Source organism: Astatotilapia calliptera, chromosome 11 (genome assembly GCF_900246225.1).
Source record: "Astatotilapia calliptera chromosome 11, fAstCal1.2, whole genome shotgun sequence".
NCBI classification, from domain to species: Eukaryota; Metazoa; Chordata; class Actinopteri; order Cichliformes; family Cichlidae; genus Astatotilapia; species Astatotilapia calliptera.
Window position 1 is genome coordinate 15708181 of NC_039312.1, and position 19368 is coordinate 15727548.

At 43.8% G+C, this 19368-nt stretch overlaps 1 protein-coding gene across 12 annotated transcripts in view; it reads left to right on the forward strand.

Moving 5' to 3' along the window:
* rims2a (regulating synaptic membrane exocytosis 2a) overlaps nt 1-19368 on the forward strand; it is a 154205-nt gene that overhangs the window by 124428 nt on the left and 10409 nt on the right. For 6 of the 12 annotated variants that reach the window (XM_026184935.1, XM_026184927.1, XM_026184929.1 and 3 more), the window contains one exon: nt 5518-5762. The exons of 2 other annotated variants lie outside the window; for them this stretch is intronic. In XM_026184935.1, the coding sequence (XP_026040720.1) occupies nt 5518-5762 (245 nt within the window). The remainder of the gene's footprint in view (nt 1-5517; nt 5763-19368) is intronic. 4 more of the 12 variants (XM_026184928.1, XM_026184925.1, XM_026184924.1 and 1 more) reach the window with 1 other exon arrangement.

Here is a 19368-nt window from a genome sequence, read left to right on the forward strand (position 1 = left end):
AAGCACACTGTTCATGGAGGATGAAGAAATTGATACTACTGACTGGCCTCCATGCTCAACTGACCTACATCCAACAGAGCACCTCTGGGACATTATGTTTTACTCAGTCCAAGCTGCCAAGTTGCACCTTAGATTGTCGACGAGCTGAGTAATACTCTGGTCCAGATTTTGGGGGAGATCTCCCAGGACAGCAGTGGTCATCTCAATAAGTGCACGCTCCAGTGTTGTGAGTCATGCACACATCCCATTGGGATCGAATGTATTTTTAAAGTGTTCCTTTTAACGTTTTTGAGCAGTGTATAATTGCAGTGACATGAAAACAGTTGGTGTCCATGCAGTCTGTTCACACATCAGATAATCTGAACTCTACAGTTACTATCTAAAGAATAACCTTTATCCTGAATTTATAGTACTGCACTTAATCAGAGCTTGCTTTTACCATATGCCTGCAATGCTCTGACACCACGAGGAAAACTGAGCTCTTCATGTTTCATGCTTTTAAACAACAGTTACTTTTATCGACATGCAGGAAGTAGAGAAGACCTTCGAACCAATGAAAAAGAGCAATGAAAACAAGAAAAACTGCATGTTTACTATGGAAAAATACTATTAGGATTATTAGTGTGCTAGATACAATCACAGCCTGTTGCCTTATGTTTCACATAGGTATCAGCCTTTTGCTGATCAATATTTATGAGACATTTATGAGAAAGTGAGCACCAGGTTATGGCACAAATTTAATGCAGTACTGTAAATCCAGCATTACCACAAGGTGTACTGCAAGACCCTCGTAAACATCAATTTTTGATTTGCTAAGAGGTTCAACAAAGTGCCTCCCTGTATTAAACGTATAACTGTACATACAAGTGATGATGATAATAATAATAATAATAATAGTCACATTCACACAAAGTGTGCATAGAGATGTACAGTAAATATAAAGTCGAAGACTTATTTAAATCAGAGGTTAGGTGAACTGTTGATATTTTACTACACATCATAAAAGCTGTTGTTTTTCTGAGTGGACCTTCATGTCTAAATGTTTAGTGAGCCTTGGCTTCTTGCCTTGGCATATTAGAAGCTTGGCTTCTAACATGTTAAGACTATATTTAACATGACACTATTTCCTGGTAAACCACAAGAGACTGTGGTTTCATTTTTGCACTGTGCTGGACTAGCAGGTCTGAAAATTGTGTCAAGAGCAAATTCAAGAGCAAAATTTATTTGGAAGGCCAACAGAAAGAAGCTTAGCTTGCACTCCTGATAAGATGTCTTTACCATCAAATCACATTCACAGCAGGATCCAAGCAAGCGCTTCTCACCAATATTAGTTCTGCCCCTCGGTCTTAACAGAAAACACATTAAGATAAAAGCTACACCCTCTCACGCGTGATTAACTCTACACTAGTGTGCACCGTCTGATTGAGAAGGTGCACTCTGCACATGCGCGTAGGAGGCTAAATGCACATGCAGAAACAGGAGCAGATCCACTGAAGTGTAAGTAAATTGTACTTACACAGTGGATCGTGGATTATACAGTGCAAACAGAAGATTAGGAAGTCCTAACGCTTTGCCCACTCATCCATCGGTTTGCTCTGAAGTTGCTGTGTATATCGCTTTATTGTATGTGCTGTGCTGTGTTGGGATGCTGCATCAGTATTTTATCAGTCCGTGTTCTTCACTTGCTCCCCTGCAGTCATGTTTTGCACGTGCAACTTGTCGACTCAGACCTCCTCCTTGTCTCCAGCTACTCCTCGATATTTCCCTGTTTTTATGTGTCACATCACAAACCTCATACTGATGACCACGGGGTAATCACTTTCAGTGAATTCACCGGAAACGTACAAATGAGATTTGAAAAAAGCCGACTTGAGCGCACGCGTCCCAGAGATTTGATTTAAGCTACAATGCTGCAGTTGCAACGTGTTTCATCTTGACTGAAAGTGAGCTCATTTGGTCCTACTTTAAAAAATGCTGGCAACTCTCATCTGTGTGATCAACCCTTGTTCCTTCATGACAGCTACAGTATAAACTGATATTCCACCTAGTTGTGAGTAATGCAATATTCTGCTTTTTGAGAGATAAAAAATCAAACACTCCGCGTCGCTTTGTTCATTCAGGTTTGCTCACTGAGTCATGATTTTTGCAGCTGCACACAATAGAAAAAACAAAATTGCTGCATGCTAATAATCTTAGGATCTGTGAGATAGAGCATGTATGAGATAGAACATTTAGCATATCTGTTATTCATGCCACTGCATAGTCAATTGTGCCACTGGGCATTGAAGCCACAAATCTCAGAACTTGAACCGTAATCAAGCAGAGAATATCTATAGGTAAAAAAGCTTTTCTATGAGAGCCTCCAGATTTGAAGTCAGAATACTGAAAACAGTCAATCACATGTATCGAGATGATTTGAGGAGTCAGCAAGTGACACGCGATGTGCTTCAAGTTGCAAAAGATGCATTCGCTGCTCTCCTTATCTGTGTGTGTGAAAGTAGTAAAGCAGTGTGATTTAGCAGAAACATGGCCACCAGCTACATCTGTTTATGAGTCATCTCCTATGTATTGAGGTCACAGTGTAAATACACATCTGCTACACATTAAACAGGCTTGGCATACGAGCATCATGATAGCCGTGTGTGTTTTTAGTCCTTTGAAGACAGAAGCGAAAATCTCTGCTCTGAATGAGACTGTCGTATCCAAGTTACAGCTTAAGATAAATATGAGATCCAGACTTTAATGAATCACTTCCATTCTGCTCACTGCAACCTCTGCAAAAAAAACACAAAAGAAATTTGACAGGCATGAACGCATGCTAATGCTCTGATTTGGGGCACGGTTGCCACGGTACCTGCATTTTTCCATACATCATTTATGATTCACCTTTAATAACAGCTGCTCCTTCCTTGTTGTTAGTGAGACTAAATAAATAAAATGTATATTTCACCCCAAAGTTGCTTAATATCTATTGACTCATTTCCTTTTAGAAGACTTTATTTAAATGTTTACCATCGGTTTCTAAAAATGATCAATACATGATACAGTATGGAGATTGGCCTATTAAAGACAGCTTTGTGTAGCAAAACCTGTCTACATTTTTGCAACACCAAAGATTTCGAAGGTATTTTGGGGTTGGGTTATGCTTTGGGAACATGTTGGCCTAGATGAAAATGCATGGTGAGCAATCTGCATGATGAGGAGCTCTGTGTTCTTTGAGCTGAGGTTGAAAATCAGAAATCCCTGGAGAGACCCAGTTTTCCAAGTAGGCATATTTACACAGCAACCCTGGATTGAGTGCCAAGACCTGTTCAGAGAGTGGCGAAACTGTAATGAGAGGAGGTGCGAGAGATTTTATGCACTTGTTTTTATTGAGGACAATCAAAGTAAGGTGTCCTTTTACACCAGTTTATGAGAGTATGAAGAATCGTGAGACTATGATTTACTTTAGAACAGTGTGTCCATTAAGAGCAGATGTTTGTGCATTTTGACAAAAAAACAAACAAACGAAAAATAAAAGCGCCGTCAATTCAGTTAGAGCCAAATGTTTATTCAATCCAGTTGCAAGTTCACCCTTTAGGGAACAAACCATCATAGACCCTTAGTGGTTTGGGTATAATTCATCTGTTCCGATAATGGGTAGAATGTGTCCACGTACCGGCAGTGTTCATCACTTTAGATTAAATATTATTATTGGCCATCCTCCTAGAGAAGGATTAAAGTTTGCCTTTGATATAAACGTGGTGACAGGCACTGTGTGTTCTATTAGACAAGTAGGGAATTAGACGAGACATTTATTCCATCAGAAGAATACATTTCATCTCATTTCCTATTTTGTGTCGCTAAATATTTTACAGAACATAAATTTCTAATTGAAAGCTCTGCGCTCATGCATTTTAACCTCAGCTGGCAATCATTGTTAGAGGCCACGATCCCCCCTGACCTCGCTGCTGTGCTGATGTAATGAAAGAAGCGGCGCGATCGCCGTGTGAGGAGCAGATGAAATGCAGCCTCACTGCGATGATGGTGAAAGAGCATATTTTAGAATGTCACTTGTAGCACACGGGCCCGTGGTGCCGGCCGAGCGCTTGGAGTCGTCTTCAAAGCCTCTGGGCTGCAATAACCGATCAAAGGCGCTAATCTCCCAATAAGCATTCAATATTTATGTGTTGAAGCACAGGCTGATACTTAACAGAAGCCACTGGTGCTAGAACTGGTATAAACAAAAGGTTTGCTACTGCTGGCTGGGGTACGAGGTGCTCTTTAACAGCACACCTGATTTATTTCACCAACAGCAGCTGAAAAACAAAATATGAAGTGCAGACCGCCAAAACAGGATACGCATGTGCCAGTGTATACTATCCACGCCAGCATAGCAAGGAGTGACATGAGCAGCCATTACTACGTGCTCACACATTCATGACGGTTCCATATGTTGTTTATGAGCTAACTGCATGAGAATGTGCGTGAGACAGACGAAGGCCTGGTCGACTGCTGATGTTTAGGCACGGCTGATTGTCTAAACTAAAAGCACCACTGTGTTCATACGCAGGATAATGAGATGTCGCAACCATATCAGACATAAACTCCAGCGTTTATCAAATACAGCAGAGTGTCTGATATATGTGAAATTTGGAGTACGATTGAATTAATTGATGGAATCAGCCGTCAAAATGTATTAAACCTTCCCGTTTTACCCAGCACATCTTTCTATGAGTGGTCTTTGCAACACAGTTACATGATGGAGGTCAGACACTTAAATTAATGAGGGTGCTACACGTAACTTATCCCATTAAGAATTCAGAGCCTATGATACAGAATGTAATTTGTCTCTTAAAGATAATTTTACTGGCAGGGCTAAAATAGGACCCTCATTTGAACACTGGCCTATTTCCTTTCAAACTGCAGGAGCTGGAGAATAATGCTGATGACAGGCAACTTTTCTGTGTGCAGCTTTGAGCGCTTGATCACAACTCTTACCTACTTGTGGATGTCCGTGAACTTTTCATTTAATAAATTAATACTTTGATTATTAAATTAATACTCAGAATAATACCAGAGTCTTAGTTGATTAGTGTCTTTAGACATCTTAAATCAAAAAACGAAATAACCTAACAGATAAAATGCAGAGTATTAACTCTATGTTACTCCCGATTTCCCAAACGGCTTCAAAACTTTTACAAACCCATTTACAGAGCTGGAGAGTAGGCTATGGTTGGTCTTTCACTGCATGAAAAGGCTTTAGAATATACACTACATCAGTGTTAACCTCATCTATACTGTAAGTCATGAACTCCTGTACCTGAACTCTGTCCTTTTCTCCTTTTCACCCCACACCTTGTCATCTACTATCCCTCTCCTCTCCTCTTCCATCCTCTCCTTCTGTTTCCTCCTCCATCATCTCTCCATTCACATCCCCCTCCACTGGCTTCCTCTCTCCCCTTCTCTGCCCTGTCCTCTCTTCTCTGTCTTCACCTGTCCCCTTCCCTCCCCCCCATCTATGGTGGTGGCTGACAGTGACTTTGCATCCAAAATGAAAAACAGGCAGATGGGCTCATCGGGTGGGATGAACATGACCAAGAGCACAAGCATCAGTGGCGACATGTGTAACCTGGAGAAGACGGACGGCAGTCAGTCGGACACGGCGGTTGGCACGGTAGGCACTGACGACAAGAAGAGGCGCTCCAGCATTGGTGCCAAAATGCAGGCCATGGTTGGCATGTCGCGCAAGAGCCGGAGTACCTCTCAACTCAGCCAAACAGGTAGGGCATCCAGTCACACAGCCAGCGTGCTCCCAGTGTTCAGTGTTGCATCTGTCCCGTGGCCTCTCGTTGTCTCTGTGTTGACTTTGCTTCGTCTCGCTCTGTTCTTGATACCAAGTACTAATTCTTCTATTTCCAGTTTCCCCTCAGATTTCTTTTTTTTTTTAGTGCAAGGGCTTTGAGCTGAAGAAAATACTGTTAACAATGTTTTCTATTTTCTCTAGGTAACAGTGAATTCAACTCCTCTCTCCCCTTTTTGCTTACCTCCCTTTATTCTTTTCTTTGATATTTTACTCAGTTTGAGTTGTCCTTTCCGAGCCCAAAGCTGCTCATTTGTTGTGCTTATGATGTGCAAATTTGTGTTTTCATGTTTTCATTCTGGGAAACTGGATTTGATCCTTCCAAACACAACTAAAACACAATTTTCAATATTTGTCACATTTTTTTCGTTTGATGCTCTTTTGACTGTGATTTTTTTTTTTTACTATTGCCATCTGCAGTTGTATTTGTTTCCGGGTGCACGTGAGAACATGTGAGACCACGTGCACGTGCGAGATATGAACAAGAAAGGGTGTGTTGTAGCTGAAAGTAGTAATGTGTATTTTTCTGCTGTGGAAAAGGGGCTTTCGCTATTCTACACTTTGCAAGGTGTTCTGTTTTTTGGGTTTGGTTTTTTTTCCATCTTGCTTTCTTTTCAAAATTGCTCATTACCTGGTGCCACACAGTGTGAAAAAACAGCCTAGCAGGTGGTGTGCAGCGAAGTTTGTGGATGACAGATTGGAGTCTGGTCTTTTCATGCAAAGGTCAGGCAATTCGTCCACTCCCCCTGCGAGGCTGTGACCGTATCTATTCATCTCGCCTATTCAACCTTAAGGTGGCCAGTAATCACTTCTGTCCATTAGCGCTTTCTCCAATACCACAGCAGGGGGGTGAATGCATGTGTATGATGAGGAGGGACGAGCGAGAAAGTGGAGAGATGGTACGCTCACGTGGCGTTGTGCTGTCCCCCACCCCTCCCTGGCTCGTGATTTAACTGGCACATGGGCTGCTGCCTTATCTCTGCGGGTTAATAACGGTACTAACTGTTAATCACATCAATATGACAATTAGCCCGTCTTTGCAGCTATTATACGATTTTTATCGTATAATAGCTAGGAGATGCTAATGTTTTTGACAATGAAGAAGGTTTTTGTTGCTGAATAAGATGAACCCTCTGAAGTTCAATTTTGAGACCAGTAGAAACAAATGGCATTTATTCTGACTTTTATATGGATACAGATTTTGAAGATACTCATTTTAGCAGACACATGAACATACTTTCTTTCCTAGTGCGTACAGAGCACATACTGAGCAGCCCGGACCTCCTCGGGCTATCAATATTTTACTCATTGCTTTTAAGTGCATCAGAGGGAGTTAGTAAGAGTGTGCATGCATCTCCCTTTCAGTATCTGTATTTGTTTCTGCACCAGCACGTACACTGCTAAGTTTCCTTGTGTCCTACTTTGTTGTGCGCTGTGCTGGGAGGCTCTTTGCCCGTTTCAAAGGTGCATTCAAAAGCATGGCTGATTTTTCTTTTTGTTTTTTTTTTTTTTGGGGGGGGGGGGGGGGGGGGGTTGTGTGTGCAGTGCCAATGGGGGATGGGTAGATCAGCCAAGCAGCACGACTCTGGCTTTGACAAACACTGGTTAGTCAGGTGGAATGGATGTGCTCCCAGGTGACCGCCATGAGTAGTGTGTACAAATTTGGCAGCTCTGGCTCTCAGTCGTCATTCTCTCGGTCCACAGTGCAAGATGGTACACTTTACAGGAAGTAGGAGTGCTTTAATATGCTTAGACCAACAACTGCTAACTGCTGCATAAATATGCTACCTGAAGTGATGGAAATTTACTTTCTTAGTTCTCGGGGTTGTAACAGGAACTGAGTGAGCAGTACAAAGCAAACAGTGGACACATGGGAGTCAATTTTATGAGTTTATTTCTCTTTTTCTTTGTGTTCATTCTGAAAACAGTCACAGTCCTTGCATGCTTGGCCAGTTAAGCTGATTCTAATTCAGGCTCAGGTTCAGTAATGCATCAAGAAATGCTTTTTAATCACTAGTTAATTAGATGTTAAGAAGAAATAATTACCTCCTGCAATGAAGTTATGTTTCTGGCAGTATTTGTGTGTGTCGTTAAGCAGGATAGCTCGAAAAGTTTTGAATGAATTCTGATAAAACGTGTAAAGTGGGGTCTCGTTAACAAGTCATTCTAATTTGACTCACATCCACCAAGGTCTTCAAGCTCCACTCAATGATCTATTGGTTAAAAAATGTTTTATATCATCAAAGAACGTATTGTTGAGAGAAATAAAACGAGCTGCCTGTTTTTATATATACTATAGTATAATATTGAATATTAAGCTCAAGATATTCATGTTCAGTTACTTACAAATCAGTAAATTTCAACCTACGTAATGTTTGTGCAATCAACCTAAACATCTGTCACGGTACCCTTATCTGATTTTTTTTTTACCACACGCAGAAGACTAAATGAATATATCCATCCTTTCTCTACGGCTTATCCTTGTCAGGGTCACGGGGGGCTGGAGCCTATCCCAACTACCTTGGACAGGACAGGCTAACAAAAATGAATATATAGAAAATACAGTATCATTCCCTTACAAGTAAACACTATCCGGAGAGTGGCAGAGGTTTTCGCTCTTGTTATACTATGTTGTTACTAAGCAACAGCGAATTGTTGAGTTTATTTGATAGTTTACATTAACTTTAAATGTAAATTTTGAAATACTTTTAAAAAACACTATTAGGCTTTTACATGCAATCATGTAAGGCATTGCCACTCAATCATTCATCAACTTGACTTATTATGTTAATTTATTTTTTTATCCTTTCTTCTATCCGAGGGAGACTGGGGACATTGAGTCCGAATGGACCATGTTCAGCGTCTCCATTGCCGAAGCTGCTGCATTGAGCTGCGGCCGCAAGGTGGTTGGTGCCTGCCGTGGTGGTAATCCCCGAACCAAATGGTGGACACCAGAGGTGAAGGGAGCCACCAGGCTGAAGAAGGAGTCCTATCGGGCTTGGTTAGCCTGTGGGACTCCGGAGGCAGCCGACAGGTATCGACAGGCCAAGCGGAATGCGGCTCGGGCAGTGGCTGAAGCAAAAACTCGGGTGTGGGAGGAGTTCGGAGAGGCCATGGAAAAAGACTTTCGGGCTGCCTCGAAGAGATTCTGGCAAACCGTCAGACGTCTCAGGAGGGGAAAGCGGTGCTCTACCTGCACTGTGTATAGTGCTGGCGGAGCGCTGCTGACGTCGACTGAGAAAATTGTCAGGCGGTGGAAGGAATACTTCGAGGACCTCCTTAATCCCACTGACACGTCTTCCGAGGAGGAAGCAGATTCTGGGGATGAGGGGAATGACCCGCCAATTTCCGGGGGCGAGGTCACTGAGGCAGTTAAACAACTCCTTGGTGGCAGAGCCCCTGGTGTTGATGAGGTCCGCCCCGAGTTCCTGAAGGCTCTGGACGTTGTAGGGCTGTCCTGGTTGACACGCCTCTGCAATGTTGCGTGGAGATCAGGGGCAGTACCTGTGGACTGGCAGACCAGGGTGGTGGTCCCCATCTTCAAGAAAGGGGACCGGAGGGTGTGTTCCAACTACAGGGGGATCACACTCCTCAGCCTCCCTGGGAAAGTCTATGCCAGGGTGCTGGAAAGGAGAGTTCGTCCGTTAGTCGAACCTCGGATACAGGAGGAACAATGCGGTTTTCGTCCTGGTCGCGGAACACTGGACCAGCTCTTTATCCTCTCCAGGATACTTGAGGGTGCATGGGAGTTTGCCCAACCAGTCTACATGTGTTTTGTGGACTTGGAGAAGGCATTCGACCGTGTCCCTCGGGGTGTCCTGTGGGAGGTGTTGCGGGAATATGGGGTGTCTGGCCCATTGCTACGGGCCATTCGATCCCTATACAACCGTTGCAAGAGCTTGGTTCGCATTGCCGGCAATAAGTCGGACTCGTTCTCGGTGGGTGATGGGCTCCGCCAGGGCTGCCCTTTGTCTCCGGTTCTGTTCATAATTTTTATGGACAGGATTTCTAGGCGCAGCCAAGTGGCGGAGGGCTTTCGCTTTGGTGGCCTCAGAATCTCATCTCTGATTTTTGCAGATGATGTGGTTCTGTTGGCTTCATCGGGTGAGGGCCTCCAGCTCGCACTGGAGCGGTTCGCAGCCGAGTGTGAAGCAGCGGGAATGAGGATCAGCACCTCCAAATCTGAGGCCATGGTTCTCAGCCGGAAAAGGGTGGAGTGCCCACTCCGGGTCGGGGATGAGTTCCTGCCCCAAGTGGAGGAGTTCAAGTATCTCGGGGTCTTGTTCGCGAGTGATGGGAGAAGGGAGCCGGAGATCGACAGATGGATTGGGGCTGCAGCTGCAGTAATGCGGACGCTGCACCGGTCCGTCGTGGTGAAGAGGGAGCTGAGTGTAAAAGCGAAGCTCTCAATTTACCGGTCGATCTACGTCCCTACCCTCACCTATGGCCACGAGCTGTGGGTAGTGACCGAAAGAACGAGATCGCGGATACAAGCGGCAGAAATGAGCTTCCTCCGAAGGGTGGCTGGCCTCTCCCTTAGAGATAGGGTGAGAAGTTCGGCCATCCGGGAGGGGCTCAGAGTAGAGCAGCTGCTGCTCCACATCGAAAGGAGCCAGCTGAGGTGGTTCGGGCATCTGACAAGGATGCCCCCTGGGCGCCTCCTGGGTGAGGTGTTCCAGGCATGTCCCACCGGGAGGAGGCCCCGGGGCAGACCCAGGACACGCTGGAGAGATTATATCTCTCGGCTGGCCTGGGAACGCCTTGGTATTCCCCCGGATAAGCTGGAGGAGGTGGCTGGGGAGAGGGAGGTCTGGGCCTCTTTGCTTAGGCTGCTGCCCCCACGACCCGGCCCCGGACAAAGCGGATGAAAATGGATGGATGGATGGATCCTTTCTTCTACACTCAACAAAAATATAAACGCAACACCTTTGTTACTGCTCCCATTCCCCATGGGATGGACGTAGAGACCTAAAATTCATTCCAGATACACAATATAACCATCCCTCCCAAACAGTGGTCACAAATCAGTCCAAATGTGTGGTAGTGGGCACATCTGCCATATTGAGATAATCCATCTGTAACGGTGGACCCAAGAAATACCAGCCGGAGCGACTTTTGACAGTGCAGAACTTTTTATTAAGCTCGGGGTTGTAGTGGACACATATACTCCGCGCTCTCTTTCTCTGCTGTCACGTCCGTCTCCGTCTGTCACTGCCAACACATAAAGAGACACAATCACTGTCAGATCCCAGCACACCTGTTCACCCCGCCCCTGCGCCGCCCCGGGAGCTCACTGCGTCACGCCTCCTCTGCAGCTGGCCAAGGACCACACCCACGCCACACCATCCCACCTCACAGGTGTGCCACAGCAGGATGCTGATCTGACATCATGAGTAGTGCACAGGTGTACCTCAGACTGCCCACAACAAAAGGCCACCCTGGAATGTGCAGTTTTTTGCGCTATTGGGGGTCTGGGGACCCAGAACCGGTCAGTATCTGGTGTGACCACCATTTGCCTCATGCAGTGCAACACATCGTCGCATGGAGTCTATCAGATTGTCAATTGTGGCCTGTGGAATGTTGGTCCACTCCACTTCAATGGCTGTGCGAGGTTGTTGGATATTCGTGGGAACTGGTACACGCTGTCGTATACGCCGGTCAAGCACATCCCGAACATGCTCAATGGGTGACATGTCCGGTGAGTATGCTGGCCATGCAAGAACTGGGACATTCTCAGCTGCCATCTGCCCTGAACAATGTGAACCATGATTCATCCGTGAAGCGCACACCTCTCCAACGTGCCAGACGCCATCGAATGTGAGCATTTGCCCACACAAGTCTGTTACGGCGACGAGCTGGAGTCAGGTCAAGACCCCGATGAGGACGACGGGCATGCAGTTGAGCGTCCCTGAGACGGTTTCTGACAGTTTGTGCAGAAATTGTTTGGTTGTGCAAACCAATTGTTCCAGCAGCTGTCTGGGTGGCTGGTCTCAGACGATCTTGGAGGTGAACCTGCTGGATGTGGAGGTCCTGGGCTGGTGTGGTTACACGAGGTCTGCGGTTGTGAGGCCGGTTGGATGTGCTGCCATATTCTCTGAAACGCCTGTGGAGACGGCTTATGGTTGAGAAATGAACATTCAATGCACGGGCGACAGATCTGGTTGACATTCCTGCTGTCAGCATGCCAATTGCACGCTCCCTCATTGCTGTGGCATCTGTGGCATTTTGCTGTGAGACAAAACTGCACATTCCAGGGTGGCCTTTTGTTGTGGGCAGTCTGAGGTACACCTGTGCACTACTCATGATGTCAGATCAGCATCCTGCTGTGGCACACCTGTGAGGTGGGATGGATTATCTCAATATAGCAGATGTGCCCACTACCACACATTTGGACTGATTTGTGACCACTGTTTGGGAGGGATGGTTATATTGTGTATCTGGAATGAATTTTAGGTCTCTACGTCCATCCCATGGGGAATGGGAGCAGTAACAAAGGTGTTGCGTTTATATTTTTGTTGAGTGTATGTGCATTATGTTTTAAGCTTGACAGAGATGCAGTTTATTTCCTAAACACCTCAGTAAAGCAGCTTCCATGCAGATAAAAAAAAGCAGATAGTTAAACAGTCTAATGTTGCAAGCTTATTGGAAATCCATCTACATACTTTCACCACATGTGTATTTCTTCATAAACTTTCCTTCCAACTCGCCTCTGAAGAGGGCAGCCTGTAATTTCAGTGTAATTGCTATCTGTGCTGCTGATCTGCAGGTGGGATGCTTTTTCATTCCTTCCTTTTTCTGTTTGTTAATATTTTAATTTTAAATATTGTTTTCAGCCTTATGGTGTTGTGAATCCACTTTAAATAAAAAAACAAATTTTGTTCCAGTTGTTTACAACTTTAGCTGATGTGAGGTAATGGGTTTATAAAACACTTCATACTCATTAAGCCCCTGAAACCATTTTTGTAGCATGGCTGGTAGCGTTTTACCTGATAATAAATTTCTCTTGTGTCTCCCCACCCCCACCTGTCCTCATTATGTTTCACATGCAGTTGCACAGCGATCTTTGTGACTCACCACCGGCCTCTAAGTATTAAGGCTGAGATGATGATCAGTCAAACAAAAAAGGCAACAGTGGCCGAGGTAGCCTGCAGTGATATAGAAATAAGGAATATGTGGAATCAGTGGGAGGGATTTAAGTATGTTATATGATACGTTGTCAGTAACATCTAGTTTCCTGTTCCCCTGAATGCAGCCTGGAGTGTTCCAGCAATTTATTTATTTTTTCTTACGACCCTGAAAGAAACCTGACCAGATTTGACCTTCTCTTTTTAAAAATCTGGAGATAAATTGAAGTGTCTGTTCTTTTTTTTATAGTTATTTTATAATGTTTCTCCCTAAGACATTTCTTTTGATGCTCTAAAAGTTATCTGTAAACATCTTGTCATGTAACCGTCCTATTTTTGCTCCTAGAAACTGAATTATTTTGGTGACCTCAGATTTAATGTTGATAGTGCACCTGATTCTGCAGTCACATAGCTGGGTAACTGACTAATGAAGATTTATATGGAGATATTTCATCCATGAAGAGTTGAAATATTCAGCGGCTTGAGTCTGGTCAGTAAAAGATTCAAAACTTTGCTTTGAGTACTAATCTTTGAGTGAACCTATAGCCGAATGTATACAGTATAGAAAGAAAGCGATGGCTGCCCCCCTTTCTCCCTCCTATTACACCAGGTACTGACGCAGTTTTGGACCTCCAAAATCCTCAGTCTGTTTTTGTATGTGGTGAAATAGCTGAACTTTGAGCTTTCAGCCAAGGTAATTTATCTTCGGTGTTAAGCTGGGTGCCTATCTCAGCAGCTCCTCTGCTAGCTGAGGCTGCTAATTAATCTCCTAGGGGGCCGGCGCAGACACACTGCTCTCAGAGTGATGCATGAATGGAACACAGCAGCACAGGTACAGCCCCAACCCTCTTTCTGCCTCACCTAGTCTTTCAGATCTTCTTGATCTTATTATATCTCTATCATTATTGTGTTTTCTACCCATCTTTCTCTAACCTCCTTCATTATTCCCTCTACCATCTCTTCTAGCTGTTCTTTTTCCCCTGCGTGTCCTCCATCATTCTCGATTTCAACAATTCAAAAGCGGCTTCATGGTTGTTAATCAGTCCAGGCACTCAGACAAGTCATCTTTGCATTGACCTAAATAACTGCTGATCTACTTTAGGTAGGATGAGGGTTTTGAAAGTTTCAGATTTGTTTCATGAATCAGCTGCAAGAATGAGTCATGATGGTCAGCAGTAGGTCCAGTAATCGACATGCAGCAGACAATAAAAATAAAACCCTCATTTCCACACATGACTCAGAAATGGCAATGGATGATGATGAAACATCCTGTTGTTAAAAGTTGTTCAGCAGATTCAGTTTACTAGTGCTTTAACTGAGCAAGAGGCAGCATTATGTAATTGACAGTTTTCATCTAATGACTGAACACGGTCGTCCATCTGTGAAGTCTGCGCTTATTCAGTCAGGCTTACCCGAGTAGCCCTAAAGCTTTACGCCACCAACATTTACAGGCACAGCGTTCATGGGTGTCCATTATAGTGCTTCTGCAGTTAGTACTGAAGTTGGTCTGGAAGTTGTTAAGGTTTACCCTCTGCAGTTGACAGTACGGATTTCTCATGGCTGGTTGTTGTATGCACCAGATGTCAGTTTTATATCTTCATTACATGATGTCCATAACAAATAAATCCCAGCTGCCAAGTCCCTACAGTGTAAATTACCCTGAAAAAATTGTTGTTATGAATTCTTTAATGAAGTCCCTTTGTGTTCTGTCTCACTTGGGATGATACTTAAACTCACACTTTAATTATATTATCCCCCAACTAGCGTACACAAAGTAAAAGGCATGCATTGACGTGGCCATCGGAGATCATAAAACGTCAGTGAAACTTAGCAACTTATAACTGATGCAAAGCAAGCAGGTATTGAATTAAATTGATCTTATCTCTGAGGCATTTGAAGTGACTTCTAATGCAGCTGTTTACCAACCTGACTGAATGGAAATACAGAAGACATTTACCTACAATACACAAACAGAGCAGCCACTAGTGACTTAAATGTCAGCTACCCAGTGATTTGCTTCGTAATTGGATGGGTCTTAAGTCTGTTACAGTGTGTTATACACGTTTTACAGTGTGTAGTGTAAACGGGTGATGGTTGTATAGTTGATTAAGATGAAACCCTAATGCGTTTTCTCATTATATTATGAGATCGTGGCTCAAGAGTTGGCAGTTCGTCTTGTAATCGGTTCGGTTCGAGCCCCGGCTCCAACAGTCTCGGTTGTTGTGTCCTTGGGCAAGACATTTCACCCGTTGCCTACTGGTGGTGGTCAGAGGGCCCGGTGGTGCCAGTGTCTGGCAGCCACGCCTCTGTCAGTGCATCCCAGGGCAGCTGTGGCTACAATGTAGCTTGCCATCACCAGTGTGTGAATGTGTGGATGACTGAATGTAGTGTAAAGCACTTTGGGGTCCATAGGGACTAAGTAAAAGCGCTATACAAATACAGGCCATTTACCATAATATTACACTGTCACACTTCCTGGTGCTGGAACTGACGTCCACTTATGTGCTAAAGTTGTTTTCACACTTACGCAACAGTCCTGAACTTTTCTAAGACCTAACTAGCAGAAGGGAACATGGCAAACCTCCTGCACAGCTGGATCACACACAAGCTGGTCTTTAACCTGCCAGTTCCCAAGCTGCCAGCTATTGATGTGTGAACAGCTAATACCTGTCTGGTTTATTCATTGCTAGCAACTGGGCATCCTGTGGCCTGCCTGCTGCACACTCCTTCCAGGCAGCTACTTCAACCAATACAGAGTATTAATGGTAACACAAACACATGTGAAGGGGACTATTTCATATGCAAAAGAACAACTATGGACATAATCCTGACCCTTGACTGCTGAGATTGTCTAAAGTTAATGTCTGAAAAACAGTTTAAGAGTGCACAGATATCAGCTAAGAGAAGTATATGCTCTTTGTGTGTGTGTGTGTGTGTGTGTGTGTGTGTGTGTGTGTGTGTGTGTGTGTGTGTGTGTGTGTGTGTGTGTGTGTGTGTGTGTGTGTGTGGTGGGGGGATTGGGTGTTCTGACTGTAAATGATCACTCAGTCATATTGTTTATTCATAAGCTGCGATGTGAATTTCCGAGGTGGCGGACTAAACAGATTGTTTTCACACTGAGTGTGTGCAGGACATGGTGTCTCTCCCAGCAGACCCAGATGTTCTTGTTTTGAAGATGGTTTTTTTTCTTAATGTGCTCTTTATTCATCCATCCATCCATTTACTTCTGCTTATCTGGGACCGGGACGCTGAGGCAGCAGCCTCCTCCAGTTTGTCCACTCGGAACGCAAAGGCATTCCCAGGCCAGTCAAGAGATATAATCTCTCCAATGTGTCCTGGGTGTGCCCCATTGTCTCTCCCCCAGTGGGACATGTCCAGAACACCTCACCCAGTAGGCATCCTTGTCAGTTGCCCAAACCATCTCAACTCAGTCCTTTCGATGTCGAGGAGTAGCGGCTTGACTCTGAGCCCCTTCTGGATAGCTGAACTCCTCACCCTATCTCTAAGGCAAAGGCCACCCTTTGGAGAAAGCTCATTTCCACCACTTTTATCTCTCGCTCTCCCTCTTTTGGTCACTACTCAAAGCCTGTGACCATAGGTGAGGGTGGGGGCGTAGATGGACCAGTGCTGATTCTCATTCCCGCCACTTGTTGTGCTGTTTAAGCGTTGCATAATTCAGTTGTGATCTAAAGAAAATATGAAGAGCTGCCAGTGCTAGACTATTAAGCAATTAAGCTTCAGGAAATTAGCGAGTTATTTCAAAATGTTTTAACCTTGAACAATAAAGAATCTACACAATAAAAGCTTTTCAATTAAATTTAATTTCTTTTAACCCATATGGAAAAGATATATATAAATCTTATAAGGTTTGTATCTGTCTTGTGTGAAACTTGTATGAAAAGCATACAAGAGTGAAAACAGATATAAGATCCCTTGAAAAATTCTATAAATGAAACGTATGTTTTGGATACTTACTAAAACAATATATGAAAGTAATGAGAAAGTGGCTACTTTCATGAGTAAATCATATAAGCCTTATATGATTCACTATATGAAGTAAGCCAAATCTTAAGCAAATCTTTTATAAGTTTTTTCTATTTCTTTTCCATATGGGAAGTTTCATTATCATGTTCAGTGATTTTCTGCTTTGAGTAGACTAAAAACACACAGTGACCCTTGAAGGATGAAAGTACACATGATTTTTACAACTTTTAAAAAAAATGCTGAGTGTTGTAAATAAACAGTATCAGTCAAAAGTTTGGGTGGACTCAGCCATTCACATGACTGGTATGTAGGGATGGGTACCGGTATGGCACCGGTTCTGACATAAACGGTAGTAACCAGACCGAAAAGGAGCACACATTTCAGTGCTTTATTTCGGTGCTTTTTTTTCCTGAGATGTCATACACTTTGGATTCTAGCCAATCATTTTACGTTTCCGAGGATAGTAGGCGGGCCCAGGTACGTACGTTCTTTTAGAGCAGAGCTACAGATTAAAAATGCCCAAGGCGAAGCGGTCAAAAGTCTGGCTGTACTTCACAGCAAAAAGATGCAAACTCAGCAGCCTGCAACAAGTGCTTTAAGGTGACACTGTGATACTGTCAAAGGAGGTAACACCTCGAATCTGATGAAACACCTGGCAACCTATAGCATTTTGTTAAAAGCCGAGAAATGCACCGTATTTGATAGCTTGCTGCGAGACCTCACACCGTGCACATCTACTGCGGTTGTGGTGCCTGTTATCGGACCCGGAGTTAGCAACATCCCCCAAAAACCCGAAGAGGAGAGTCCTGGCCCCTAGCCCTGCCAGTGTAGCAGAAATGATGACGGATGATGATGCAGCAGCAGCCGTTCTTCTCTGCGTGAGTAGCTTAATGTTGTTCGTGTGTAATTTACGTTGAGTAGAATAACCACGTTATTACATGAATGCATGTAAGGTGAACTAGCAAACACCGTCGTAGTTACATACGGCTGTCTTCTTGTTTGATGGCAGATGCTCCCTTCACCCTGGCCAAAAAGGCTAAAATGACCAAAGAAAAAGTGGGAAACAGTTAAACACGAGAGGTTTTTAGACAAAGATTGTGTTTTTTCTATTGTTTAAGCACTGCTTCCAGCTAAGAGTGATACCATATATGCCCTATAGCTGCAGAAAAGGCTAACATTGTTATCTTTTTACAAAAAAACAGCTAAACATGAGAGGTTTTTGGACAAAGTTTGTGTTCTCCATTCTTTAAGCACCGGTTCGAGCACCGTTTAAGCACCGACACCATGTCAAAAGTACCGGTTTGGTACTGGTATCGGATAAATCCTAAACGATACCCATCCCTACTGGTATGTTATATGTTTGAGTCAAAGATTATTTGTCTTCAGGCAGCATCTCAGTGAGCTCAGGTTTAAAGCCGTTGACTCATCTTCTGCCCATTCCCTGCTCCATCAGCTGCACGGTGCTTTTACCTGCGGTGTGACTCACACTCCTCAGCCATATGTCTCCCTTGCCTGAATTTGAAGCTTGGACGCAGTTTAAGAATACACTTGTACTGCCACGTCTCGCAGTTCAAGCACAGCACATTCTTCGCTCCCGCCCGAGCAGAGCTAAAATAGAACTTACACAATGCATTTTTAGATTTTTAGGCATTGCTAAAAATACTGTACTTCCTCTCCTGATTGTTTTTTTTTTTTTCTTTAAATGTAGCTGTCAGTCAGAGAGGAAGTCTGATGAGGCATGTACTGGAAAAATACTGTGGTATGGGTAGTCATAGAGTCTGGGCTGGATGCTTCTGTGTTTTATAAAAGTGGTTAAAGCAACTTATTTCCTCTTTCAGTCTGAGAGGTAAATAAGCTGTAGTAATATAATTGTTGCAATTTTTGCAATCTAAGGAACATATTGCATATGACAGTAGTTTGTTGTGACCGTAAGAGATGTCAGCAGTTTCTATCAGATCGTATTTGGATCTTCTTTCTCTTTCTAATGAGTTTTCCATCTGTTGTTGCTTCAGTGTTTGCACCACTGAGTGGATGGAGGCAGCCAGGGGACAAACTGTTCAAACGTCACCTGCAGAGCCTGTTTTAAATATTGCCTTTAGCCTGACAACTTCTACCTAAGGTGCAAAGTGAAGAGCAGGAAACGCTGTGTATACATGTGTGAGTGGAGTCTCCTTTCATATGTAGTAAACAACTTGAGGTGGAACATTATTTTATTTTGAGCACTTTTGATTGCGTTATGCATTTTTATGAAGTGTTCAGCCATTTAAGGTTTTAAGTTTGACTGGGCCTTTTCATATTCATATTTCAGTAAATTGTTTCTTTGCGTGCAGACATAACAACTGTGTCCAGACAATGTTAGCATCATGCTATTTTTAAAAAAGAGGAACCTTAAGAAAGCTAAAGATTTGTTTTGGGGGG